This window comes from Archocentrus centrarchus, chromosome 17, assembly GCF_007364275.1.
Source record: "Archocentrus centrarchus isolate MPI-CPG fArcCen1 chromosome 17, fArcCen1, whole genome shotgun sequence".
In the NCBI taxonomy this organism is placed as follows: Eukaryota; Metazoa; Chordata; class Actinopteri; order Cichliformes; family Cichlidae; genus Archocentrus; species Archocentrus centrarchus.
Window position 1 is genome coordinate 19,580,239 of NC_044362.1, and position 27,628 is coordinate 19,607,866.

Consider the following 27,628-nt stretch of genomic DNA (forward strand, 5'->3'; position numbering starts at 1 on the left):
GGCTGGTGTGGTTTGAAAGGGGTTTGTGTTATGGACAGTTGTTTTAGAAGGAAGGTCGACTTGTAATAACTCTGCTCAGGAAAGGGGAAAGGAATACAACCATGGTGCTTTATGAAAGGTAAGGTTGATCATGTTGTTCCCTTCACCGGCGTGCAGTTTGTATTGGCCGTGCTGGTTTAATATCAGCTCTGGCAATAGATTGTATCAATCTCTGTTATTTCCAAGAATGAAAACGGACCACGGAAGGTCACATAGCTGGCACTCTGGATGTGTTTGCTTGTGATATGGCAAAAGGTATCAGTTTAAATCTATAAAATGCTGTATATTTGTGCACTTTCATATTTGCTTAGTCTGTAAGTGATTAAATGGGACTGAATATCCATTTCTTTCAGGATGACATTGGAGTTGTGGCTGCTGGTGGTGGCCCGACATTGCATTGCATCTAAAACAGCAGTGCTTATAGTCATCATTCCCTTTTAATGGATGAGATTTATAATTTGTGATATTAGAGGGCAGCGTTGAAATGTTTTGATCTGTGCTCTATTGTGAAGTAATTTACTGAAATATTGCACTTTATCCTGTAATTCCAAGTTAACTTGTTAGTTTAATCCCTTCCCTCTTGAAGTGGATTTCAAACATTCCTAGTGCTCCATAACTGCCTGCATGCACTGGCAAGAATCACAGGAAGGTAAGCAGGAGGGGAAAAGACCAAAACAAAACAAGTGCTGCTGTTTGCTTTTTAACACCAGGTGAATTCTAATTTCTGCACCATGTGGCTCTGCAGCATAATATTTGGGCCTACCAATTACTGTCAGAGTAATTTGAAAAAGCATGCCTGAATGACTGTCTCACAGAAAAGGCATTTTCAAGCCACTCGCCCAGGAAGTGTCACTGTGCGCTCAACTATCAGCCCGCCGACCGTTATCTCATAAAAGATATTTACTGGTGAAAAACTTTTCTCTGCAAACTTTGCTTGTCTGCAGTGGGAGGTGTTGTGTGCGGGAGTGTGTGTACGTATGTGTGCATGAGTGTGTGTTTTAACAAATGAAGCGGCTGGGATCTTTGCTGCCATAGCAACAAACCACATGACTAGGTGTATTAGATTGCCTCGGACAGTGTGCAGCGAGGCATGGTGTGAGCATTCTCTCTCTGCAGCTCTGCCCCTTTCAAACTGTACTCCTTGCCCAACTTAAATCTATTTTGATAGCCACTGTACTGTGGTACAGTCAAGTTGCAGCTTTAAAAAAAAATACTGGAAAATAGTGAGTTTAGTATGATGTTATCAGGGCCGGATTGTCCTGCAATGAGATGATGGGGCACAATGAGCTATGGGCCCCTTCTGGCCCCCTTTGACACCCCCCCCCCTCCCCTTTTTTTAAAAAAAATTTACACTGCAGCAACTTCAGATAGTTTTACATGGCATTATCTTTATCTGTTAAACACACAATAATTTCTCTTTACATAAGGAAATTAAAGAGTAGGGGCCTTTCACCACCCAAAAGGTGGAGAGTCCCAGGTAATTAAACCCTAGTTGGGGTTGGAAAACTGTGACAAATGCAATAACCACTATGTCAGGCTGTTGTTGTTAGCATATCTGGAGTCATCCACATCCATATCCACAGCTATCCACATTAATTTCGTGGGTTAAAACTAACTAAACATTCATAATATTGATATTTGGTGGAGCCCTATACACAGTTTGGATGCTATCAGCCTGTTGATTAGCTCTTCTCAATTGTCATGCACGTATGCCCAGTAACCCCCTTGCCATACCTAGTAGCCAGCTCAATGCTGTTGTTGTCTGTTGTAATCTATGATAAATGGGGAGTACGGGGACATAATAGGCATATAGCAGTTGTGTGAAGAAGTACATGAGAAATCTTCTGTGGTAAATGTTGCAGTAAGCTAGCAAACTGAAGCATTATAATATGTTCTTAACATTAAGAAAGGTCCGTGATCTCTTTTGATTGCTAAACAATTTGTGTTGCTGCCTAACCCAAAACATATACTTCTGGACCCTAAAGTGGACCAGACCATGCATGAAAATAAAAGTAAACAGCAAGCAAAGGCAAAAGTAAAAATATGAGTCACAAGAGAAGTTCAATCCAAAAGTGGCACCAAAACTCTTGTGTCACAGCTGCACGTTGGTTGTATTACATCTCTGCTTCCAGCAACCTAAAGCAGACTTTTGTACCCATTTTGACCCAAAAACCACCCATAACGTCTGTTTATTCAAGATGGAATGACCAGCTGAGAGGCTGTGCTTTTAACCAATTTTTAGCTGAATTATCTACCTACCTACAGCTGATTCAAATCTAGATAACCAGAACTGAGAAGTTGCTTTTGTATCGAGTTCAGGAGTCATTGCTTAAAAAGTCCCTATGACTTTCCAGAGTTTAATCTACTCCCATTATAATTTTGCATCATATATGCTGAGCAAGAATGGAATCTAATAATTGCTAGTAGCATTTTATTTACTTATACTGAATTACATCACTCCAAATGGACACAGTGTCATTACGAAATGTCTCTAAAGTTAATGTTAAGCTTAAGGAAGAGCACACTCAGTAACTAAATAGCACTGTAGTTGAAGCTGTGACTGCTAATGCTGAGGCACTTGGGCTCTGATGTTACTTTCTCTCCTCTTGATCAGAATTATTGAAGACTGCGGGCAGAACGGTGACACCATGGCAGATAGAAGGCAACTGTTGGTCGAGATGAGTAAGTGCTCAGGGCTGCAGCTCACTGTGATCTATGCTGGACTGTTTAGCTCAATGGCTGTAAAACTGGCATTTTTTTTCTTCTCTGTAAGTTTCTTGTACAGCAAATGTCATAAAGATCAAGTGTCTCAACTGGTGTCAACCATATCGATTTTTAAAGATCGACACACAAAGCCATGCAGTAGGACTTCATGCCTCCCTGTCTGTTCACACAGTCTGAAAGCACCAATTCAAATTTATCGAAATACAGCTTATAAATATAACATGTTTTATTTATTTATTTATATATAATTTTCACGATAACACTGTTTATTTTTGTTTTTGAGTACATCTATCCATCCTTTAAGTATACCCATTTATTATTTTAAAGTTGCCTTGCCAACATTGTATGAATTGTGGGGTATATATCCTGGCCATGTCCTTAAAGTGAAAACTATCCATACTAACAGATCAAAACACTTTAAAGCTGCCATTTAAACCCAGAACTTTCTCTCTGAGACACAACACGTTGCCAGGACATTACTTCACAATGCCCATTTTCCTGTATCCCTTTTTCCCGGTTTTTCTTTTATTTCCTAAGTTACTAGCATGTATGAAACAGATTCTGAGTATGTATTGTCATCTTTAAAAAAGTGGCAAAACTGGGTAAGATGAATACATACTGCAGTGTCTTGTGTATAGATATAAAAGTACCCTTACTGCTTCCATAAGAATTAAGAGGGTAGTAGAATTAATTAGCAACCAGGTGCTGATAATCAAATGCACTTGATTAATTTATGAGCAGCAACTGTGAGCACCTCTATAAATCAGACATTTTGGCAGTTTGCTGGTCTGGAGCATTCAGGTGTGTGTTAACACAATGCCAAGAAGGAGAGACACCAGCAATGATCTTAAAAAAAAAAACTGTGGCTGCCTGTCAATGTGGGGAGGGTTATACAGTCAAATCCAAATAATTTGCAATTCATCATTCTACAGTTTGAAAGATTATTCACAAGTGGAAAACATTCGAGACAGTTGCCGAGCTTTCCAGGAGTGGACGTCCCAGCAAATTCACCCCAAGGTCAGACTGTGCAATGCTCACAGAAACTGCAAAAAAACCCAGGAGCTACATCTCAGACTCTACAGGCTGCAGAAAGGGACATGGGAGGGAAAAAAAAAAAAAAACCATGGGAGGAAAAAAAAAAGCAAAACTTTTGCGCGATCTCGCAAAAGTAACTCGGGATCTTGCAAAAGTTTTGTGATATCTCACAAAAGTGCATCTTTTTTTTTTTTTTTTCTCCCATGTTTTTCTTTACTCCCATGTCCCTTGCAGGGTTCCATAACAGGCCTCAGTTAACAAGTATGGCTTGCTTGGAAGAGTTGCCAGAAATGCTCTTCTCTCTATAAGGAACATGGCAGCATGGCTTAGATTTGAAAAGTTGCATCTGAACAAACCACGAGACTTCAGGAGTAATGTCCTTTGGACAGATAAGACCAAAGTGGAGATGTTCGGCCATAACGCACAGCACCTACATTTGGAGAAAACCAAACGCAGCATATCAGAACAAATGCCTCATACCAACTGTCGGCATGGGTGGTGGCGCTGTGATGATTTGGCTTCCTTTGCAGCCTCAGGACCTGGACACCTTGCAGAACTCCTCTGTACACCAAAGTATTCTAGATCCAAGTGTGAGGCCATCTGTCCTACAGCTAAAGCTTGGCCTGAATTAGATCAGGTGACAGAACGATGATCCCAGCACAGCAGCAAATTTATAACAGATTGGCTGAAAAAGAAAAGAGGTGTTGCAATGGCCCAGTCAAAGTCCAGACCTCAAGAACAAAATGACAACAAACCTCAAGGAACTGAAGCAATGTTGTAAGGAAGAGTGGGCCAAAATTCCTTCACAGAAATGTGAGAGTCTAATAAATTCATACAGAAAATGATTACTTCAAATTATTGCTGCTAAAAGTGGTGTATTTACCTCGTTTTAAGATCTCGTGAGGACTAGATCACTTTTTATAATGTCCTGCTTCACAAAGGGTGCACTTTCTTTTTATTCATATATTGTTTTATTAGTAGCACATTTAAATATGTAATATCCAAGCTACCAAGCTATTTTAACAAATAACATGACTGAGCAAGGTCATCAATTTACCCAATTATAATTTACACTGGATAATGGCTCTATTGTGTCTATCCTATGTGTATGCTTTCCTTTACTTATGAAAGATATTCTAAAATGTTCAAAGTGAATAATTATGGTTTTCAATCATTTTTATGCAAAAAGGAGTTACACCAACTCATCTGCATAATTTGAGCTGTTTTCATAGTCACTTTAGGCATTATATATCTGCCTCGAGGCTTCTGCATCAGTAAATTTTGCTACTTTAAGACTGTTAGCCACGGTTCACTGCAGAATTTGAAAATGCAGTGATAAGAATTGGAAAATTACAATAAAGTGTAAGCCTGTAATGTTAAAAAAATAAATAAATAAATAAAAAAACACACATGACCCCACACAACTTTCCATTATCTTTGCCACACCAATGGATCATTTCCTGTTTATAAATTTTCATAGCTTTTTAAAAGAAGTATACAAATTCATAGCAGAAAATATTTTCACTATCACTAGTATCACAATGGCACATATTTGGTTATTTGATGGTTTAAAGAATAAATTTTCTACAGGAGCTCAGGATTTGGATTCTATACGACTGTCAACGTACAGAACAGCCTGCAAACTCAGATTTGTGCAAAAGAAATGCAACTGTGAGTACGACAAAGTGCACTTTGAACTTTGTTCATGACTGAGCCAAAAAAAAATGCTTACGTGGAGCTTTCCTGTTTTCAGTACATTTGGTCGACATTTGGAACGTCATTGAGGCTTTCCGCGAGAACGGCCTCAACGCCATGGACCTCAACGCTGAGCTCTCTGTGGCTCGTCTAGAAGTGGTGCTGTCCACTATCTTTTACCAGCTGAACAAGCGCATGCCCACCACGCACCAGATCAACGTGGAGCAGTCCATCAGCCTGCTGCTCAACTTCCTGCTGGCAGCCTATGACCCGTGAGTAACCACGTCACGCGGCGTGTCGGCTGCTGGTTCTGTACTTTCACCTCTGAGGTTTTGACGTGAGCTAATACAGTGTGAAATGTGACCGTGAAACGTGTCCGCCAAAGCGGAGGGAAAATCCAGACTCTTTACCCTTCTAATGTCACAACATGCGGACGTAGAGTGAATACGTTTGTAGGCTGACTCATGCGTGCTTTTTTTACAAACACAGCTGAATTCATGTGATTCTATCAGGAACACTACACAGCCTACATCTTCACAGCTCCATTTCAAAGAATCCATGAGCTTAATGCTTTCTTTGCTTTCCTTTCTTCTTTTCTTTTTTTTTTTTTAGGGAGGGCCATGGCAAGACATCTATCTTTGTTGTGAAAATGGCCCTCGCAACCATCTGTGGTGGGAAAATTCTGGATAAATTAAGATGTAAGAAACACAACAAATCTTTATCTAACTTTTAATTGTGAAAAAATGAAATTCTAATTGCCTATATTACCAGTAATAAATCAGCACATTCTTTCTATTCTAAATAATGTAAAGTTATTACGACCTGTGTTTTCTGTGTCTCTGTCTGCTCTGGTTTTAAAGCAAGTAGCAGCAGCACTGCGCCCTGGCTCTTCATGGCCGGGAGCAGTCATTATTCATTACTGTATGTGAAGGATAGGGTTTATTACACAATGTACAAATCTGTGGGGGCAGCAGTTTGTAAAAGGGGGAGGAGGGTTGGTGTACGGTTAGAATGACTCTGTATAACTGCTGTACTTTGATTTGTTTTCACAAATAAGTGGGATAATTGTATTGTGTAATGTTATAATTAGCCGACTGTGGTGGCAACCAACAATTAGTTTGATTAATTTGTGTAATGTCTGTCTGTGTTGTTTCCAGATATTTTTTCACTGATATCAGATTCTGCTGGAATAATGGTGCACTCACAGTTTGACCAGTTTCTGAGGGAGGTTCTTAAATTACCCATGGCGGTTTTCGAGGGACCCTCGTTTGGTTACACTGAGCAAGCTGCGAGAACGTGCTTTGCGCAGCAGGTAAGGGTTCGACACCCGCAGCATTTTGATGTCAGTAAACGTGTGATTGCTTTAGCATTGACCGTGTGGGTGAATCTCACTCTTCTCTGCACCGCACGTCAATAGAAAAAGGTCTCCCTCAACACATTCCTCGATACGTTGATGTCAGACCCGCCCCCTCAGTGTCTGGTGTGGTTACCGCTCATGCATCGCCTCGCCAACGTAGAGAATGGTAAGGCGCGCCGAAGAATATTTAACAGGAGAGCTAGCGGGGATGGGAGGATGTAAAGTTCAGCTTTGCATCATGATCTTTAGTCACAGTGCATGCAATCAGTTAAGCAGACACACCTCCAGTAAAGATGACCCACTGGGACCTTACACCCTGTGTATGAGTGTGCATATCTGTGATGCACTTATCATCACAAGCAAAAGAAACACTAATATGTGTCCACATATATAGCTCAATGCTGTGCTGCTTCAGGTTTATTTGGTCAAAAATTTGGGGGAGGGCAGACTAGCTATCCCAGCACATCTGTCCTTAAATTAATGAAAATTAATCAGCAGCTCTCTGCAATGTGCAAAATATCTGGGTTTACAGTCACATCTGTTGGTCTGTGTATGTGTGTGTGTGTGTGTGTGTGTGCGTCTGTGTGTGCATATGCCTTCATGCGTGTGTGTCTGGCCCCTCCTCTCCTCCCTGCAGTCTTTCACCCGGTCGAGTGCTCCTACTGCCATACTGAGAGTATGATGGGCTTCCGCTACCGCTGCCAGCAATGTCATAATTACCAGCTCTGTCAGGACTGCTTCTGGAGGGGGCATGCCAGCGGTTCCCATAGCAACCAGCACCAAATGAAGGAATATACGTCATGGGTAAGGAAGGGAGGCAAAGGGGAGGAGGTGAGGGGTGGGCTAAGGGAGGTGTGTCTGCATTGGACCAGTCATTGTGGCTATTTTTGTTCTGCTTCACTACAACATGAGGAATCTGAAGATTCAATGCAGGTGACAGTGTTACTGTAGTGATGTAGTGTGTTTTGAAAAGAAATAAGCATCCTCACAACTGTCACCTTGCTTCTGTGCATCACCCAGAAATCCCCTGCTAAGAAGTTATCCCATGCCCTCAGTAAGTCATTGAGCTGTGCATCCAGCAGAGAGCCTCTTCACCCCTTGTTTCCTGAAATGCCAGATAAAACTCTCAACCTAGCTCATATTGTGTAAGTTCATCTGCTCTCTTTTTTTTTTTTTTTTCTCTTTTCTTTTTCTTATAACACTGAAACAGAGGATTTGTGCAGTCAGAACATTCAGGGCCAGTTTTAAACCTTGAAATGTTTCAAATTTATCCCTCAGCTGGTAATGATCCTGTAGCCACTCCTTAGGACTGAAGTGATTCCAGTCAATCTCTTAGGTCAACTGATCAATCAGGCTTAATTATAGCCTTGGGAATGTTTGCAATCTGCAACACTGCTGCTGCCTTTTCCTTGATGTTTAGTGCTGTCTTATAAATAATGAAACAAATACCAGGCATGAAAGCATAGACTTTTAAGTACTTTGATGCTGCCTATTAAAGGCCATATTACAGACATAAAGCCACTTCTGGTGCTGAGAGCTAAACTGCAAACTGTGTTTATTCCATTTAGTTTAAGATGATTCCTGCAATTAAAGTTAATTATTATGTTAAATGTCCCAGTTTTATAACCTGCAAATGACCAAAATCTTTCAGAATAATGCAGCCAACTTATTTACAGAAAGTCAGATAGATACAAGAGTTTAGTATTAATTTGAAAGGTAAAAGACAAGATCCCAAAGTTTCAGTATTAACAAATGTTACAATTCAGAAATGAACTTGTCTGTGTTCCTGCCGATACCATAGACTGTGTATTAAAAATAAACTACAGATAAAAGACTGACAGTTCTGGAAAATGAAGCCAATGTGGAAATGCTTCCTATCCCTTCCTTTCACAGTAAAAGTCTTTGACATATACACTGCGACTGCTGTAACGTGTTTAAGCAATGTGTGATGGGTTCTAGGATTAATATATAATTTGATTTTTGATTTTACTCATTATTAAATGAAAGATTATGTTTTTCCTAATTAAAGAAAAAACAAACAAATGCCAGCAAGATGGTATTGGATTTATTTAGTTTTTCAATCTGTAGTGATGACAGGAAGTATACACATTTTCATGCATGTATAAAAGAAATCAGGTTTCTGTGTATGGATCGAATTTCAGAAGACTAATATGGTATCTTCAGGCTTTAAACCTATAATCTAATCTACAAAGCAGTGGGTGGATGCGTCCACCTTTTATATACAGTGTAATTGCTTTATATTGACAGCATTATTTCGAGTTTGTGGGTAGTGCAATGCCTGCTTACTGTACAGATTTATACTATAAACTCCCTAGATTTGTTGTGTGGCCACTTTCTCCTATTAGTGCACAGTTATATATATATATATATATATATATATATATATATATATATATATATATATATATATATATATATATATATATATATATATATATATATATATATATATATATATATATATATATATATATATATATATAAATATATATAAATTTTATTTATTTGATGCCTTGAATATTCACATGTATTATGGTCTTCTCCTGTACTGCTGTAATGTAATAAATTATTTATTCCTTTCTTTGTTCTTTACATTCCTCAATAGAGATACGTGGTGAGTTTGCTTTGATTAATATGAATTATACATTATTGTTACTGTAGCTTGAATCCTTTGTGTTGTGCTAGTTGTGTACAGTCATACTCATATACTCACATCGACTATTTGTGATGTCCTCCTGAACACCTGTTTTGTCTTTAATTCGCAGATTCATTCATTCATTCATTCTTGCATGTTTTCTTTCCTACATGATATGTAACTTAATTGTAATATACTTTGTTGTCGTATTCATAAACCACTCAAGTGGAAATTCAGAGATTGCGTACAGTTGCGGGAAATACTCAAGACTGAAAGAATGAAAAACTAATGTGCATTTGCTGTCTCTTTAGCTCCTCTGTCAGATCAAATAAAAAAATTAACATGTGTTTCCTCTCCAGGCCACCAAGACCAGTGAATATCACCAATGACTACTCACTCTCCCACTCCATGCCTACATCAGGGAACCCTTACTCCACCAAAAAGTGAGTACAGCAGCACTAACAATGGATGCCCTGGATTTCACAACAGATCTTTTCAGTCTGCCGTGCTCCCTAAAGACCGTGTGTCCCGTGGACTCCGTGACCCACACTGTCTTTTTTTCCTTCCTTTTGTTTTCTTGAAGTCTGTGTGTTGGTGTGGGTGCATGTGTGAAGATTTGTGCATCGCCATTTAATGTGTTTTCTCGAGCTGAATGTAAATGGCTTGCCTTACAGCAAGAATAATGTTGTTGGGCAGAGAAAGCCCCTGACTGGGGCTGCTCCACATCTGCTAAAAGGGAGAGGGTAAGTGACATAGGTGTGCATATGAGAATGCCTTTCTAGCGTGGATGCATGTGCAAACTAATATAGATAATAATCATACGCATTAACTAGAGTGCTTATCATCCTGAGGAAACTATTAGCAAGCCGATTTTCTTATAGAAGGATGTGCACTGTTATTCTCTAGGGGCTGTTTCAAAGACGCTAGATGAAGCATGCGTCATGAAGATCATTGGGCCTTTGTTTAGAGTGCCTATTATAATCTCTTCTTTCACGCAGATATTGGAAACACTGATTTCTATTTTCCTTGAATGCTACCATCAGTCAGCTCAGATGTTGGAGTTTCAGCAGTTGAATGCTATAAATTCCCAGGTTCATTGTTTACGGTGTATGTGAATAGGTATAGGCGTTTAGACGAAGTGGGATTAAGGTGCTTTTTCAGTTGCTAATAATGTTGTTTTTGAAGATAAAGCTTCAGTTGAATTTGCTAGTGAAAGGAATTTGTGCACTTCTGCACCTGCACTTGAGAGAAGAAAGCATTCCTCTTGGGCACATTATCCCCCTTTCATAACCGAGGCTTATGGGAAAAACGTATAGATGATGTGATGAGTGATTAGCATCCCTCAGGTTATTCTTGATGTGCATGGCAGACCATTTGACATTGACGTTGCTGTTTGCACAGGCTGATAATCTCATATATTACAGGGCTGTCAGATGGTATGCCACATGGAGGTTTGGACCGGAATATGTTAATAAAGTTATGACTTTAAAGTTTAAGATTTTCAGAAGAATGGAATACATAGTAAAAGTTCATAATAACCAATTCATTTGCAGGGACCACGTCCTCAATTAGACTTGACAATGTAAGAGAATGGCAGATGGAATAAGCATGGATCTGAGGCTGCAGCTTGTGGAAGACCTCTGTGAGGACTGGTGGCTGCTCTCAGGCCAGGCTGGGCAGATATCCATGTACTGATGAGGGCTTGAGAAATGAGAATGGGGGAGGGAGTATGGGGCATGGAAATGAGAACAAACCACCTGTAGTGCGGGAAGGTGTGTATAGTCAAATTACTGGAAGGGGAGTGAGTGGTCTTGCTTCTGAAATTCAGAAAAATTATCTCCAGAAAGGTTCTTTGTTGAAATACCACACATCTCCACTGGGAAAAATTGCCACCCAAAGCAGAAAGGTGGTGCTAATGCATTCTTAATACATCCATGCATATACCAACAACTTCACTGGGAGCGGTGTTGCATCTCATGGCTGTCGTTCTCTTGATACATATCTAATTCCTTAATTACAAACTGCCCAATAAATACTGGTGTTTATTTTCGATCGTGTTAGCTCTCCTAAAGATTAATGGCTTATTGCCAGCGCATACAGTAGTAGTAATAGTAATAGTAGGCCCTAGGTCAGGTCAGTATGTAGTACTGGCCAGTGAACATCCGCAGTGTTTGGGCTCTCTCTTACTGATGGGTTGAGGGGCTCATTCATTCATTCAGGAGAGACTCAGAGTAGATCTGATTGAAAGGAGCCAGTGGAGGTGGTTCAGTCATACGGTATAAATAGGATGTCTTCTGGGTGTCTCCCAAGTGAGGCGTACCCTTCCTGTGAGGGGCCCAGGGCACATTTGATAGTTTACATCTCTATGCTGGCTTGAGATCACCTCAGTACCCCCCCCAGAAGAGGAGGGGGTTGAGTTAGAAGGAGGTCTGGGTATTTCTGCTTAGACTGGTGCCCCCCTGACCCAGACCCAGAAAAGCGGCAGAAAATGGAAAACAAAGTCAAACTTTTGAGAATAAGATGAACTACTGAAGTGTCTATGTGCTAACGGAGAAAAATTATCAAAAAAAAATACAGTTTCACTAATTCATCTACACATTAAGTAATGGCTGTCGTGCACTAACGGCAGTAGTTTGACTTGAAATCTGTGCTTTATTCTGACATTCTAGCTTACATGTACATGTAACTTCCCATAAAAGAAACTGGTATGGAAAATATTTTTTTAAAAATATGGATTAAATTCATTTCACTCGTTTTTTTTCTACACAATTTTCAATTTGGCTCTTTTGTGTGTTCCTTGATCTGTGTGGTTGCTACGTTAGAGGTGTTTGTAATCCTGGTGGATAGCTTTCATAAAGAACTCAAAAAGGGCCATGCATGCATGCCTGACTTATCTTGAATGTTTAACTACTAAACAGACTTTCAGTAGTTTTACTAATAGATCAGTGCCTGCACAATATGTATCTTATAGTGTCTTTTTTTTTTTTTACTTGGCATGCCCTCGGTCTGCTCTTAGCCTCCATCAGCAGTGCCTCTCCCAAACATAATATGGCCTTGTTTCGCTCTAGTCACCCATGAATGGCTGCTTTTCAGCTATTCTCCTCTTTTCTTTTGTTGTGTCCTCTCCCTTTCTCCCTCACTCTTTCCCATCCCCACTCAACCCCATGCCCCCACCCCCACCCTTCGTCACCTGTGTAACGTAATGTCTTATGTTTTGTGAAACCCTGCACTGTTCCAGGTTGAACTACAACCTCGATGTTGCTGATAGACTTGCTGACGAACATGTACTCATTGGCCTCTATGTGAATCTACTCCAAAACAACCCTAAAACATGGTTAGTGGGTGTGCTGCTGTGTTTGCCAAACACTAGTGGAAACTGTGTGCTCTGCTGAACTGCCACCTTTCCCCTAACCTAGTCTAATTCTGAATGTGTAACAGTTCTAACGATGCTGTCAGACAGTTTTAGAGATGGGTTTGACACTGTCACAGTTTTGTTGGCATTTGGTGGCAATAAGTGTTTCTGACTGATATGTATCCAAAGTTGGTATTAGGGTTTATTTCTACAAACACTGTGACTCCATAATGCTAAGTTTAACGCTTGTCTCCGCCATGCAATGTACATGTGTTGTCTCTGTGTGAAACTTATAAAGTAAAAAGTAGCAGCTTATTAATTTTATGTAACTTCCAATACTTGGGGCAGATTAGTTAGTTAATTGGTAAATATTGTGACACTTGCTAGTTTATTTTACTGCTGGCAATATAACACATTTCCTATCATCATTATTATTATTGTTGTTGTTGTGTGGCCTATGATACAATGCTTATGTGTGTTTTAATGGTGGATGACTTCCAAATATCATGCTGTGTTATACCAGCAGCTCTTAATCCTCATCTTGTCCTCTGTGTGTGTGTGTGTGTGCGTGTGCAAACACAGGACTGTATGTTTGTTTGTTTGTTTCATTTTTTACTGTATGGTGATCAGATTAGCTTTCAAATTCAAAGCAACTGATCACTTTGCCTCTGCTTTTTTTTTTTTTTTTTTTTTTACAAAACCCATCTTAATTTATGCTTTTTGTTTCACTTGAATAGCTTCGCGTGATCACCTTGTGAAGCTTTTGTGTCAGATCTGACTCAGACAAGAAAAACTTGTTTTCTCTTTTTGAATTTCTCGTGCACATGTTGTGTCTGTGTAGATGGTAATTGTGCCATGTCGTTTCTCCCGTCTCTGTTTTCCTCTTGATCAGTTTGCTGGAGAGCAGTAACCATCAAGATGACGAGCACAGTCTCATCGCCCGCTATGCTGCTAGACTGGCTGCTGATGCTGCGGTGAGATATGAGACATTTATTGCACACAACATAATGTCATCTTTCTTTGCTGTCCAATGCAAAATAAGAAGTCTGGATTTAATGTGAGCTGCTGCGCTACTTTAGGGCATTTTCATCCTGTTTATTACCAAGGAGGTGATCATTTCTAACCAGCAGAGGTGGAAACTAACAAAGAACCAATACTGTCTTACTGTACTTAAGTATAACTGTAGAATTTTCAGGTATCTGTACTTTATTTCAGTATATATTTTTCTGACAACTTTTTAACTTTTGCACAATACATTTCTCTACTCCTTACATTTCCAAATCAGGCTCATTACTTTAGGTTTAAGACATTTAGTCTGCAGTACCGTGGTAAGGTTTATAGTAATAAACTATGTTCAATTGTTGCAGAGCAGCTGTGATGTTCATGGTCAGTGTAAAAGGGTGACAGGCAATTTAAATGTGAGCTGATGACACTGTTTAGATTCAAAGTTATTATAAAGCATTCCACCTTTTATAATAACTTAATACTGTCTAGGGGTTGGAAATCAGCTGTGATAGCTCATGTAACATCTGCCTATATCTTATTAAATTCAGTTAAATTCACAAAGAGCAGCAGCACAGGTCAGCTGATCACAGTCTGTACACAAAATCTACTGGAGCTCTCAGTAAGAATTACTGTGTTATTTCTAAGCAGTTCTTTCCTTTATTTAACACAAGTATCTGAATGCTTACTTAAATGAAGAATGTCTATATGTTTGCCATCTCTGCTAACCAGACCCCTGTGCCTGCTCATGGTCTTATCAGAGGTCTTGATGGATGGCTGGTGACTTAACTGCTTTGTTCCATCCTGCGAGATATGTGATAAGCAGGTGGATGACATCACCAAGAGGTAAAGCCAGTTCACGTGATGTCTCTCGCTTGGTTTCACCAACAGGCTCAACAGCAGAGGGTCCCCACAGACCTCCCCTGCTCTCTGGATGCCAACAAACAGCAGAGACAGCTCATTGCCGAGCTCGAGAGCAAAAACAGGTTAGGCGTGACTGCTTTGGAGAAACTGTTCAGCTCCTTTCTTTTGAAATTCACCTTTTAGAATGAAGGCATCTGTGAGCAGACCTCAAATACCATTTATTTCTGAAAACTGACATTACTATTACTATTTATAAACTTTAACTTAAATACTACAGCTGTCATTAATGGTATAGATAAAAAAAAAATTTTTTAAAAAGTAAGACAGTTGATTACATTTCATGTAAATAAATGAAAGCTATTTAATTTTACTTATACTTTACAAATTACAAATAAAAGATGTAAAATGGGATGAACAAAGACGATTAAGAAATATAAAAAAGCAGTTAAAAATAATGTTTATTAAAATGCAATCAACTGTTATTTTTTTATCTATACCATTAATGACAGCTGGTGTGTGTGTGTGTGTGTGTATATATATATATATATATATATATATATATATAATATACACATGGAGGCAAAGGTGAGTTAAAGGTAACTAAACTTAAAGAGGCTGTAATCAATATTTTTAACTACATCTTGTATCAAATGACCTCTTTTCTATGAACTCTCAGAATTATTTTCCTTTTTCCCCTGAGCCGATGTACTGTTGGCTGTTTCCACCAAAGACATTTGGACTTAATCAGCTTAAAAATGAAATTCATTATTGTATTTATTTTAGCTTCTCTATGGAAGCTTGTTTGAACCATGGGAAGGGGGGGGGCGGTCATCCATAAGCCAAAGTTTTAGGTTATTATCTCAAAATTTCAGCTAGCTCAGACTTCTGAGAAAATAACTTTAAATTTCGAGTTAAGTCCAAAATTTTGAGATAATTACCTGAAATTATGACTCATTGGTGGTTAAATTATTTTATTTTTTTTTCAGTGATGGAAACAAGCTTTTACATTCCTCACCTTTAGGATCCTGCTGTTGTGAATTCTGTTTACTTGTATGCCCAAACAGGTCTGAGTTAACACCTCTGCTCTTCCTACTCTGACAAGTCTGTCATGGTCTGCTTTTACCACTTTCATAGTGGTATTTTTGGTTGCAGAAAAGAGTTGTTTGTATAGTAAAGAAAAACCACTAAACACATACTATAGCATATATATCTCTAAAGTCCCAAAAAGGCAGAGTGATTTCGTAGTGTAGCATTTATCTGCAGAAGAGCCAGTTATTTCCCACTGGAGTTGAAACCAAACAGCTGAGAGAAGGTGATTGTTGAGCTGACATTAGTGAGGTGGTCATAAAGTAATATTGTTGGATGCTATAAATAACGGAGGTGATAAACAGCTTGTTTCTGCTGCCCCACAGTGGCCAAAAATGTCAGTTGTTGCAGCTTTAGGAATAGATCATGATGTGTCGACTTTCTGTCAGGAACACAGTTTGATCTGGTGCTTGCAAATGTTTGTGCTCATCACAGAGAAATCCTGCAGGAAATCCAGCGACTGCGCCTTCAGCATGAGGAAGCATCCCAGCCGCCACCAGACAGGGGCCAGCAGAACCCCACCCTGCTCGCTGAGCTACGGCTTCTCAGGTAGCTTCGCCTGCTTTGATTTAACAAATGCAGATGAGTTAGAACAGACAGCTTTGCTTAGGCTGCTAAAGAACGTGCATAATGAATATTATGTGTTTCAGTCTGCAGATGCTCATTATGTTTTTTTGCAGGGGTTTTTTTTTTTTTTTTTTGCCACTGACATGACATTACAATTTCATTATGCTGTACAACTTGTTTCTTCTGTTAGGCAACGCAAAGATGAGCTTGAACAAAGAATGTCTACTCTGCAGGAGAGTCGCAGGGAACTCATGGTGCAGCTGGAGCAACTAATGATGCTTCTCAAGGTACTACAGATGTGCCTTTCATCTCTCTGAGCACAGTGCAGTCAGATACAGAACAGTTTAGATTTTTATTTCTTCTTATCACTGAAGGAGCAGACACTCTTTCCTGTTTGCTTCTTGGACTGAATGATTTCTGTTGCAGAATGTTTACATAGTAAAACATGGACAAATTCTTTTTTTTTTTTTTTTTTTTTTTTTTAATTATTATTATTTTGCAGCAGGTGGTGAGCAATATGCTCCAATGAGAAATTTTCCATATTACAAATTATCTTTAGCTGAAGTAACACTACACTTTGTGTTGTTAAATATGGACAGTTGCACAATATCACCATTAGAGGGCAAACACACAGTCAACCACTCTTTTGACCTAAGAAGTACACATTTACCTAAAGATTATAATGAAACTCTTGGTCTGTTTTAGTCTTACGTTGGCATTTGTTGGCATTTTGTTACTGTTATAATCCTTTCTTGTGGTCTAGTGTTGATCACATTGTGTCAACCAATTTTAAAGCTCCGGTATGCTCAAATTATTAGCAAACAAGCTGTTTTGGATTGTTAGAAAATACCCCCCTTACATGCCTATGCCTGATTGCCTATGTTAGAATAGTATGTTCAGGTATGTCATACTGCTGGACATCTGATTTTAAAATGATGATTTAAAAATGGGATATTAATTTGCTTTAGAACAGGGGTCTCCAAACTTGCGGCCCGTGGGCCGCATCCAGCTCCGCCCACTTCCGGTCCGCGAATTGGTGTCAAAAATAACATACAGTTTGGCCCTTTAAGTTACTTTTTTGACATTTCGCTTAACCCTCTTAATTGGAGGGGAAGGCTGTCACTTGGGAAAACATCTTGCCATAAACAAAAGAAATCAGTTTAGACTAAAAAGAAAACACAAAGCAGGAATTGGATATACAAAGTTATCACAGCATTTCCAAGTGTCACGAACTGGAGCAAGAGGTATTATCAGGAAATTCAAAGAGAGCCACACAGTACAGAACAAGCCTGGCAGAGGTAAGAAGTGAAGGATTTCAAAGACTCTTGAAAGAACTAGTGAAAATGTGTCTAAAGATCCCAGAGCATCTGCCAACATAGCCAAGTTGGGAATTGTAGTCTCAAAGAAGACAATGTCTAGAACCCTGCACAGGAATGGACTGCGAGGTTGCAGACCAAGAAAAATTCCACTTCTGCAGAAGAGACACCTTCAAGCCAGACTGAACTATGCTAAGGACAACCTGGAGAAAGATTATGCACACTGGAAGCACGTCCTTTGGTCAGATGAGACAAAACTAGAGCTCTTCAGCCACAGAGACACTGCTTATGATTGGAGAGAGAAGGGAGAGGCGAATAAACCCAAAGAACTCCATCCCCGCAGTGCAACACGGTGGTGGGAGTATTATACTGTGAGGATGCTTCAGTGCATCTGAAACTGGGAATTTTGTCAAGGTGGAAGGAATCGGGGGAAAAAAGAAAGATATGTGAAGATTTTGAAAGAAAACCTAAAGCAGTCAGCAGTGAAACTCTGTCTGGGTCATCGCTTTGTCTTCCAACATGACAATGAAAACTACTTCTAGAAGACCAAAGTAAACGTTACTGACTGGCCTGCACAAAGCCCTGACCTGAATCCCATTGAAAATCTGTAGGGTAAACTGAAGACTGAGCTCCATACCAGAAGATCTGGAGGAGCTTGAGAAATTTGCCAAAGAATAATGGGCTGGGATTGCTCTGGAGGCTTGTTGAAAACTAAAACAAACAACTGCAGGCTGCTATCCAGCAACAAGGATACACAACTGACTGTTAGCATTAGGGGGGGCTAATAATTTTGACCCTGGTAGTTTTTGGTTTTTGTAAACATCCAAAATAAAACTAGGATGTTTGTAAAAGTTGTTAAAAATTCCTCACTTTAACAGCACTTTATACTCCAGCTTTATTATTCCACATGTCATAAGATTGGAGCATGTGTCTATTTTTTTTTTTTTTTTTTTTTTTTTACTTGCTAAACTATTTAAAAAGCTATTAATAAATATTTTTTTTTTTTTTTTTGCTGTGATTTAAGCAGTGACACTCGTTAAGGTCTTTCGTTACACCGTACCAAAACTAAAAGTGTATGTCCTTCAGACTCAGGGTCCCGGCTCACCACGCTCTTCACCCAGCCACACCATCAACCGGCCAATTCCCACACCAATCCACTCGGACTCTGCCGGCACGACCCCAACTCACACACCTCAGGACTCACTCATGGGCGTGGGAGGGGATGTTCAGGAGGCCTTTGCTCAGGGTAACACAGTGGCACCACACTGGACTGCATCGTGTTGAAGCTGTACATGATCACACTTCAAAACAGTTTTTTTGTCTTTATTAAAGGTCCAAGGAGAAATCTGAGAAATGACCTGCTCATTGCTGCTGACTCCATCACCAATACAATGTCATCGCTGGTTAAAGAGCTCAATTCAGGTAAAGATGAATGGGGGGGGGGGGCTCTGACATATTATACATGAGCTGTTTTATTATCTTTTTTTTTTCTTTCCTTTTTTAACAGAGGGTGGAAGTGAATCAGAGAGTACTGTAGATTCAGATTTTGGACGCGAACTATTGGCCACAACCTCTTCAGATCCTTTCTACGCTTACAAACCAAGGTACTTTTCAGATATGTAGAGTGATGGAAGTCATGTTGAGATCCTTTACTCAAGCAAAAGCAGCTAATATTATTAATGAAAATTCATACAATCACAAATCTTGTTTTCAAGCCATGCCATGAAGATATAGGAAAGGGTTGTTAAGGAGAGAGGTGGCAATCCGTGATCAACTGGCTTCATGCTGAGAGAGAGCAATGCAGATGTGATGTTTGCTTTGAGCGTTTATGGAGAAGTATAGAGAAGGTCAGAAGGAGCTTCACTGGGTCTTTTTGGATCTAGAGAGAGCATATGAGATGGTACCAAGGGAGGAACTGTGATACTGCATGAGAAGTGTGTGAGGGTGGTGCAGGACATACATGAGGGCAGCAAGACAGTGGTGAGGTGTGAGGTAGGAGCAGCAGATGGGTTCAAGGTTGGGGTGGGATTATATCAGGGATCTGCTCTGAGCCTCTTTACGGTTATGGACAGGCTGACAGATGAGGTCAGACAGGAGTCTCTGTGGACTATGATGTTTGCAGATGACATTGTGATCTGTAGTGAGAGTAGGGAGTAGGTGGAAGAGAGCCTGGAGAGGCAGAGGTTCACAAGAGAAATGAAAAGGAGACTGCAAGCAGCGTGAACCGGGTGGAGACAAGTGTCAGGGGTGATTTGTGACAGTTGTATAGCAGGAAGAGTGAAAGGGAAGGTTTACAAGTTGGCTGTGAGACCTGCTATGATGTATGGTTTGGAGATGGTGGCACTGACAAAAAGACAGGAGGCCGAGCTGGAGGTGCTAAGATCTACATTGGCAGTGACTAAAATGGACAGGATTAGAAACGAGTACATCAGAGGGACAGCTCAGGTTGAGAGGTTTGGAGACAAAGTTAGAGAGACAAGACTGAGATGGTTTGGACATGTGCAGAGGAGGGATAGTGGAGATATTGGCCAAAGGATGTTAAATATGGAGCTGCCAGGCACGAGGAATAAGAGGAAGACCTCAGAGGTTTCATGGATGTAGTGAAGGAGGACATGCAGAGGGTTGGTGTGAAAGAGAGGGTAAGATGGAGTCAGATGATCCACTGTGGTGACTTGTAAAGGGAGCAGCTGAAAGAAGAAGTCTTGTTTTCAAAATAATGTTTATGTAAACATTCAGAGTAATCAGGTAAATCATGAAAAAAAAAAAAAATAAATATATATATATATATATATATATATATATATATATATATATATATATATATATATATATATATATATATATATATATTATTACATTATTAGGCTATTAATCAGTTCATACACAGCTTTTCGGTGTAATGTGTTATTACTTTTAGGCATGTACAGTTTGTAAAGGGAGCAGCTGAAAGAAGAAGTCTTGTTTTCAAAATCGTGTTTACATAAACATTCAGAGTAATCAGGTAAATCATGAAAAAAAAAAAAAAAAAAAATATATATATATATATATATATATATATATATATATATTACATTATTAGGCTATTAATCAGTTCATACACAGCTTTTCGGTGTAATGTGTTATTACTTTTAGGCATGTACAGTTTGAAATTTTAGTTCAATTTAAGGTGGTCAGAAGTTATTAAACGATTAACAAAAAAGTTCAGTGAGGAAGAAAGCAGAAAAACACACTTAGCACATCTGTAAAATTTTCTTAAGCTTCTTTTTTATATTTGTTTCTGAAGTTTTGGGGTTTTCTTTTTTCTTTTACGGCTTCAAGCACTTCAGATTAAAGCACCTGAGAAATTTAAAGAACTCATACAGAGGTGTCTTCTGGCTCAGAAATTGCCTCTGAGCTGTAACCATGTGTATCAGTCCATAGTGGACGGTTTATCATGACCACGGGCCCTGGTCACAAATCTGTCACGAGCTGGCTGACTTACTCATGCAAAGAGCAGAGTTTGATCACACAGTTGCAAAGGCAGCTTACAAATACAGTGTGTACTACTTTGAACGTATTTGTTATTTTGACATGTTAAATTACTGCTGAGCAGCACAGTAGTGCAGTGGTTAGCTCTGTTGCCTCACAGAAAGAGGGTTCTAGGTTCAAATCCAGTCAGGGGCCTTTCTGTGTGTGGAGTTTGCATGTTCTCCTCATGTCTGCATGAGGAGAAACTGAGTACTCTGGCTTCCTCCCACAGTCCAAAATCATGCATAGAGTTAGATTAATAGGTGATTCTAAATTGATTGTTTATTAAATTGATTATGGTTGTCAGTCTCTGTGTGTTAGCCCTGCCACAGATTGGTGACCTGTCCAAGATAAGCTCTGCCTCTCACCCTATGACAGCTGGGAAAGGCTCCAGCACCCCCACCCCCAAATTGGATAAGTGGGAGAAGATGGATGCATGGAAATGACTTCATTGGTTACATTCTGTACATGCTATGGATAGCATATGCTTTATAAAATCTGGGCAAAAAGTATTTTTAAGGAGTTTGAAGGAGTTAAACACACATTTGAATCTAATACTTAAGGGAAAATGTCCTACCAAAAACAGATTTTCTTCTGCCTTTTGGGGAGAAAAGTCATTGCTGAAGTTGTTAAAGTCCCAGACAGTTTGGATTCAATATCAGGTGACATGTTCTTCAGGCATCTTTGTGTTATCCTAATCCTAATTGGCCCTTTGCGAAAAGAGCCATTCCCCTTGGCAGGTGCCGACGGGAAGCATCAGATAGTCTTAGCTGTAGGTTAATGTTGATTGCGATCCACAACAAGCACCTTTTTTTCCCACAGGAGATGTCAGAGGTTGCAGCTAATATCCCTCTTAGCCTACTCTGGTAGTGTCGGCACTGTTGCTCCAACACCATCACCCATCTCAGAGCTGCAGTCCTCCTGTGAACTTCGGCTAGCAGCATTACGTCCCCCACAGGAGGCAGAACTGTAACACTCGCACAGCTGCTGCTGACAGTTTGTGCTTTGCTGACCCGCTAAGTGCGCCTTTCTCCCACAAACTGTTTATTCTTTCTTCATGTTAATGGCCAGTTGATATTTAACCTGCAGCCTACGCTAATTTACAAAACATTCAAACACTTTTATAATATATTACTGAATGTTTTCAAAATTCTGTTACTCCAATATTTAAAAGGCAATAATAATGATTTATGCACTAAAGAAAAATCCTAAGACCAAATGATCACACTGGCTCCAAGGCTCTGGGCATGTACCCCCTTTGCACTGCACAGCTGACTATGGGTCCATGTAGGGTAAAGGTAATGAGTCAGTTTTACTTATTCAGAGGAAATCTGTGCATTCTTTTGTTATTCTTGACCATCTGATAAACAAATGACCTATTCTGCTTGAGTACAGGTTACAGAAATGTGGAATTTTGTTAAAATGCTGATTTTTTTTTTTTTTTTTTTTTTTTTTTGGCTAAAACCTTTTTTTAGAGTGGGCACGAATATAAAAAGTTTAACAGTGTGTTGCATTTCATATCACTTGTAGGTAAAATTTGAAAATGAAAATTAACTATAGCTTCCTTATAAATGCTGTCAAGTAGTTGCTCCTTCTGCGTATGCACCAAGAACTTATATGTGTGTAATTTCTTAGATTTTTATAAAGAACTCTTCAGTCACATCCCTCTGTTTTTTTTGTTTTTTTTTCTTTCATGACAGGCCTGTGAGCGCTGCAGATGACGAGAGCTTTGAGAAGGATCTGGAGCGGCAGCTGGAGGATGAGCTCCAGTTGGATGAACTAAAAAAAGCACAGGCAGGAAACGGACAAAGCATGCATGGTGAGCTATAGCTTTCCAAGACTGAAATAGAAGGAGAAGGTGGCATATTGTGTATTCTGAATTATTAAAATGCCCCTTGTCAGTACCTGCTCTGACCTGTTGTGCTGGTTTTAATTATGTGGTGCAGGTGACTCTGCAGCAGTAACCACGTAAGGCCAGGTGACTGGTAAGTTATTTGTAACTGCCAGCTGTACTTTTAAAAAAAATTTTTTTTTTTTTTTAAACTTTATAGTGCACATCATTTAACAACAAAACATATCATTTTAAAATTCACATAAACATCTGCAGAAATGTCAAGCAGCAACTGTTTATATTCTTTCTGTTGGTCATTGCATGCATGCAAGCTTTTTGCCTTTTATTCCACTTTTTTTTTATTATTCTACTTTAAATACATTTACATGCATTCTGGTTCTCTGTCTTTTGTTTTGCATTAATTTTGTCCCTGTTGAATTGGATAAGGTTAAAGGACGGAGGTTGACCTTAATCTGTTTGCCAAGTACAGGCACTCAGGATAGATTTGAAAAAGTAATAAAAGGGCTTTATTTTACTATACTATACTATAGACATTAAAAATATACCAGCGCATATTGGCTTGTGCCTTCTTCAGGGTTATAACCAAAATAGCAAGTTTCACTCAGCACGGTTGTGCATTGCAGCACTAAGTTCATGCATCATTTTCTTTAGCCTCTAGGGGCAATGGTGAGTCCATCATTTCTTTTGCCTTTAAGGCCGTCACTATCACCCAGTACAAATGATGAACCCACTGCATTATTAAATTAACATCACCGTTGGTGCTGTAAGACAACATTGTAGGTCAATTACAAAAACAGTAACCCTAATTTAGGACCAAAATATTGACTTTAAAAAACATGAGAAGAATAAATTCTCCTGAGTCTTAATGAGGACTTAGACCTCATTTATGCCCTTAGGGGTATAAATCCAATATGCCTCAATTGAGGCATATAAATATATTAAATACCTGCCACTCTTAGGGTTGAGTCACTCCCATGATTTGCTTCAGTGCAGCTGTGTCCTTTAACTTGGTTAAAAAGGGATACTAAGATTCTTTCACCTGTACTTTGAAAGATTTCACTTGCTAACTCCAAACCTGGAAACCGTGTTTGTCTAGCATGTCCCGTTTTTTTAGTTATGATGTTCCAAGTATTGGACAACTAGGATGACCGGACAAAAATAGCGATGCGTTTCAGCATTTGATAAACAAGTCTGGTCTAGAGAAAAGTGAAGCCAAAATTAAGAAAGGTGTTTTTGTTGGTCATGAAATCCGTGAACTGATGTTTGATGGTGAGTTCAAAAGGACACTGAAGCCAACTGAGTCAGGAGCATGGGAAGCATTCCTGCAGATAGTCCAGAATTTTCTTGGGAATCACAGAACAGTAAATTATGCTGAGCTTGTGAATAAAATGCTAAAGGCATATCAGGTAATGGGCGCCAGAATTACACTGAAGATGCACTTTTTACATTCTCATCTCGACTTTTTTTTCCCCACCAAATCTGGGCGACTTCAGCGATGAGCATGGGGAAAGATTTCATCAAGATATAAAAAGTGATGGAAAACAGATATCAAGGAAAATGTAATTTGAGCATTATGGGTGACTACTGTTGGTTCTTGCAAAAGGGACATGGACATGCAGTACAAGTACAAAAGCAAGTGCCTCAAATCCTTTTGAGTGCACTGACCTTGTTTTATTTTGTGCTAAATTGACAGAAATATGCTTCAAGGCATCTCTGGTGTCATCTGGTCTGTTTCAGAATAAAGACATTCAAACAATTTTGGTGGTAAATGGTTAAAATTCCACTGGTTATGTGGACATATTGATATTCACGTGTCAAAAGGTCAATGATGTGTATCTCATAAAGCAAGCTTAAATTGGATTTCACATCTGAAACCAATAAAAAAATTTTTTTAAAAACTAGATAAAGAGCTGGCCTGAAATTCCCATTAGCAAACAAAAAAACTTTTTTTTTTGTTGCCCACAGCAGCTTTTATGGGCAGTGGAGAGAGACAGGAAATGGGGGAAAGATACAGGGGAAGACATGCGGGCAAATTGGCGACAGGCCGGGACTCGAACCCGCACCGCCACACCGCAACGCGGCATATGTATGTGGTCGCCGGCTTCACCACTAAGCCACCCAAGCACCCAAAAAAAAAAACTTTTGTGGACCACTGTTTTTTCTACTTCTTACTTTAGATACTGCAATAATTATTGTGAATTCTTTTTATCACAAAGGTCACATAGTGAAGAAAGTCTTAACTTTGTAGGTCATTATTGCAGTATTTGTATAAGTTGATTTCTTGACTGAAATTTTGGAACCGGATACAAGGTTCATGAAGGTTCCTTAAACAAAAATATGAATTTAAAAGTGAAAACATGTTACCAGAATAACCCAAACACCCAGTCATCCATCTGTTTTTGTTAATTGCTTATCTGTTACTGTTTTTTTTTTTTTTCTTAGTTAAACCCTTCTAACATGGTCTTTATTCTTCACAGGTGAGCAATATGAAAAGAAAAAAAAGTTGAAGACACTGGACGAGACAACACTGGGTCAACAGTATAGAGCACTAATGACATGAAAAATTTAAGTTGCGCTAAATCCAACCATAGAACACATTTATGTAAAGATATATTTTTTAACCAAGGACATATTTAAGGTAATACTGTGAGCTGATGTAAAGAGATTAATTCCTGAGCTGTCTCTTATACCACAGGTGCCATAAAAAAAAGAAAGGAAAAAAACACGATTTGGGGGGATTATTTCTTTATTTTTATCCTTTTTTATATCAGTTGTTTAGCAAACGTACAACTGCACTGTTAGCACAGGGTGGACACCTTGATTCTTTCAAATCAGATTGATGTTACCTGCTTTACGACTGATGTCGAACCTGAGATTACGTTGGCGCTGATGACGATGTAAATGATCAAAGCTGAAATCTTTTGTAAATGTTACCCTGGCTGGGTTGCTATGAACAAATGTTAGCGTATTTCTTACAGCTGCTGTTGAGTTGCTTTTTTTTTTTTTCCCCAGATGTATTTGTTTTGTTTGATACATTAGTAGTAATAATGCGCACCGCCTTAGCCGATCAGATGACCTCTCACTGGAGTTCATCCAACCTGTCAGTGGAACATGTAGCTTACAACAAAACCTGCAGCAATGGTGGAAGTCTTCACTCGACATGGTAATACTGATGCTAGTAGGGTTTGTTTGTATGCAGAGGGATTTGGTCTGCAAACATGTATGCTGTCTATAAATTGTCAATTAAATATAAGATATAGATGACTGGTTCTGATGTCTGGAGGTGTTGTTTTTTTTGTTTTGTTTTTTAAAAAGTGGACAAAGGTGACACAAAGGGATCCAAATCACTCAAATTTAATGGTTTACAACATCAAGGGCATTGAAGAAAGTATGTTTCCTATCAGTGATTTATGAATTAATGGTCAGGCAAAGATGATCTGCCATTGTTTCCTTTTTAGCCTTCACGCAGATCTTTCTTTGACTTGCACACAAAAACACACTCTTGATGTATTTTCTGAGTGTGCACAAAACTTCACCCAGTCAGTTTAGGAAAAGTGGCAAGCCAATCTAAAATCATAAATGTGTGAAATATATCTAGTTTGATTTTTGAGCAAGTTCATAGCAGTGATTTTGCATGGTGGTGATGCATAATAAAGTGTTGACACAATATCAAAATTTTTGCCTATGAACTCCTTTCTCTTTTTCCATTCCAGAACGGCACACTTCAATTGGCTTGGTTTGGCAGCGCACATTTATTATCTGTCATAAATGCACTGTTGACTGCCCTCAACCTATTGTCTATAATTCATCACAGAGACCCACCATCTGAGGTAACATAAAAGCAGTCATCCGGCACTGAATCTCATAGTCATGTGCATATTAGGAGGGAGATTTTTGCTCTTGGGCTTAGGCGGCATCAAACGCATATGAATTAACTGATTTTTAGGCTTTATTATTGTAATATGAGTATTTTTTTTTTAAAGCACAAGTGTAGGCTAATCATTGCAACATTAGATAATGGCTTCAATAGATACACCCTCAGTATTTATGACAAGCTCTTAATCAGCTAATAACCACCTCATGGCAGCACAATTATAAAGAGTATATTCTGCCTCCATGTTGTGCCTACTCAGTCAAAATAGGTGACAAAAACTATCAGCATAACAAAGAACACTTTTGTCTATTATCAAAAGTGCATTACTGCTCCCTGGTGTTAAAAGAGGGGGAGTGCAGCTTTAACAGGTTTCGTGTCTCTAGTGAAAATGTTGTGATGTGCAGACTTTCAGCTATAATTCAAGGTGTTTTAAAAATGTTTTGCATGAATTGTTTAGAAAGCAATTTTTATACACAGTGCCCCGTTTTCAGAGGCTCAAAAGTAACTGGACAAACTAACATAATTTTTAAATATCAGGATCATTTAATACAGTTTGCGAGTATCTCCGCGTTAATTCTTGCATTTAATCACTGAAAAACATGCTCTGTTGGGTTGAGATCTGAAAGTCTGCTCTTCAATCACATCCTCATTTTTAAGCTACTGTAGTGGTGTACAAAAGCAAAAAAAGAAAGTATATTTAAC

At 39.0% G+C, this 27,628-nt stretch overlaps 1 protein-coding gene across 1 annotated transcript; it reads left to right on the forward strand.

The window, feature by feature from the left end:
- dtna (dystrobrevin, alpha) lies at positions 1-26,727 on the forward strand. Its single transcript, XM_030751854.1, is given in 24 exon segments — positions 1-118; positions 2,654-2,721; positions 5,389-5,469; positions 5,552-5,765; positions 6,106-6,191; positions 6,651-6,805; positions 6,911-7,016; positions 7,488-7,654; positions 7,871-7,995; positions 9,477-9,485; positions 9,866-9,949; positions 10,181-10,249; positions 12,745-12,840; positions 13,751-13,832; positions 14,752-14,846; positions 16,246-16,359; positions 16,568-16,664; positions 18,780-18,939; positions 19,026-19,115; positions 19,201-19,297; positions 22,901-22,982; positions 22,984-23,019; positions 23,147-23,185; positions 25,530-26,727. Coding segments are annotated over 23 exon segments (2,148 nt in total). The 5' UTR covers positions 1-101; the 3' UTR covers positions 23,165-23,185; positions 25,530-26,727.
- Positions 26,728-27,628: the final 901 nt, after the last annotated feature.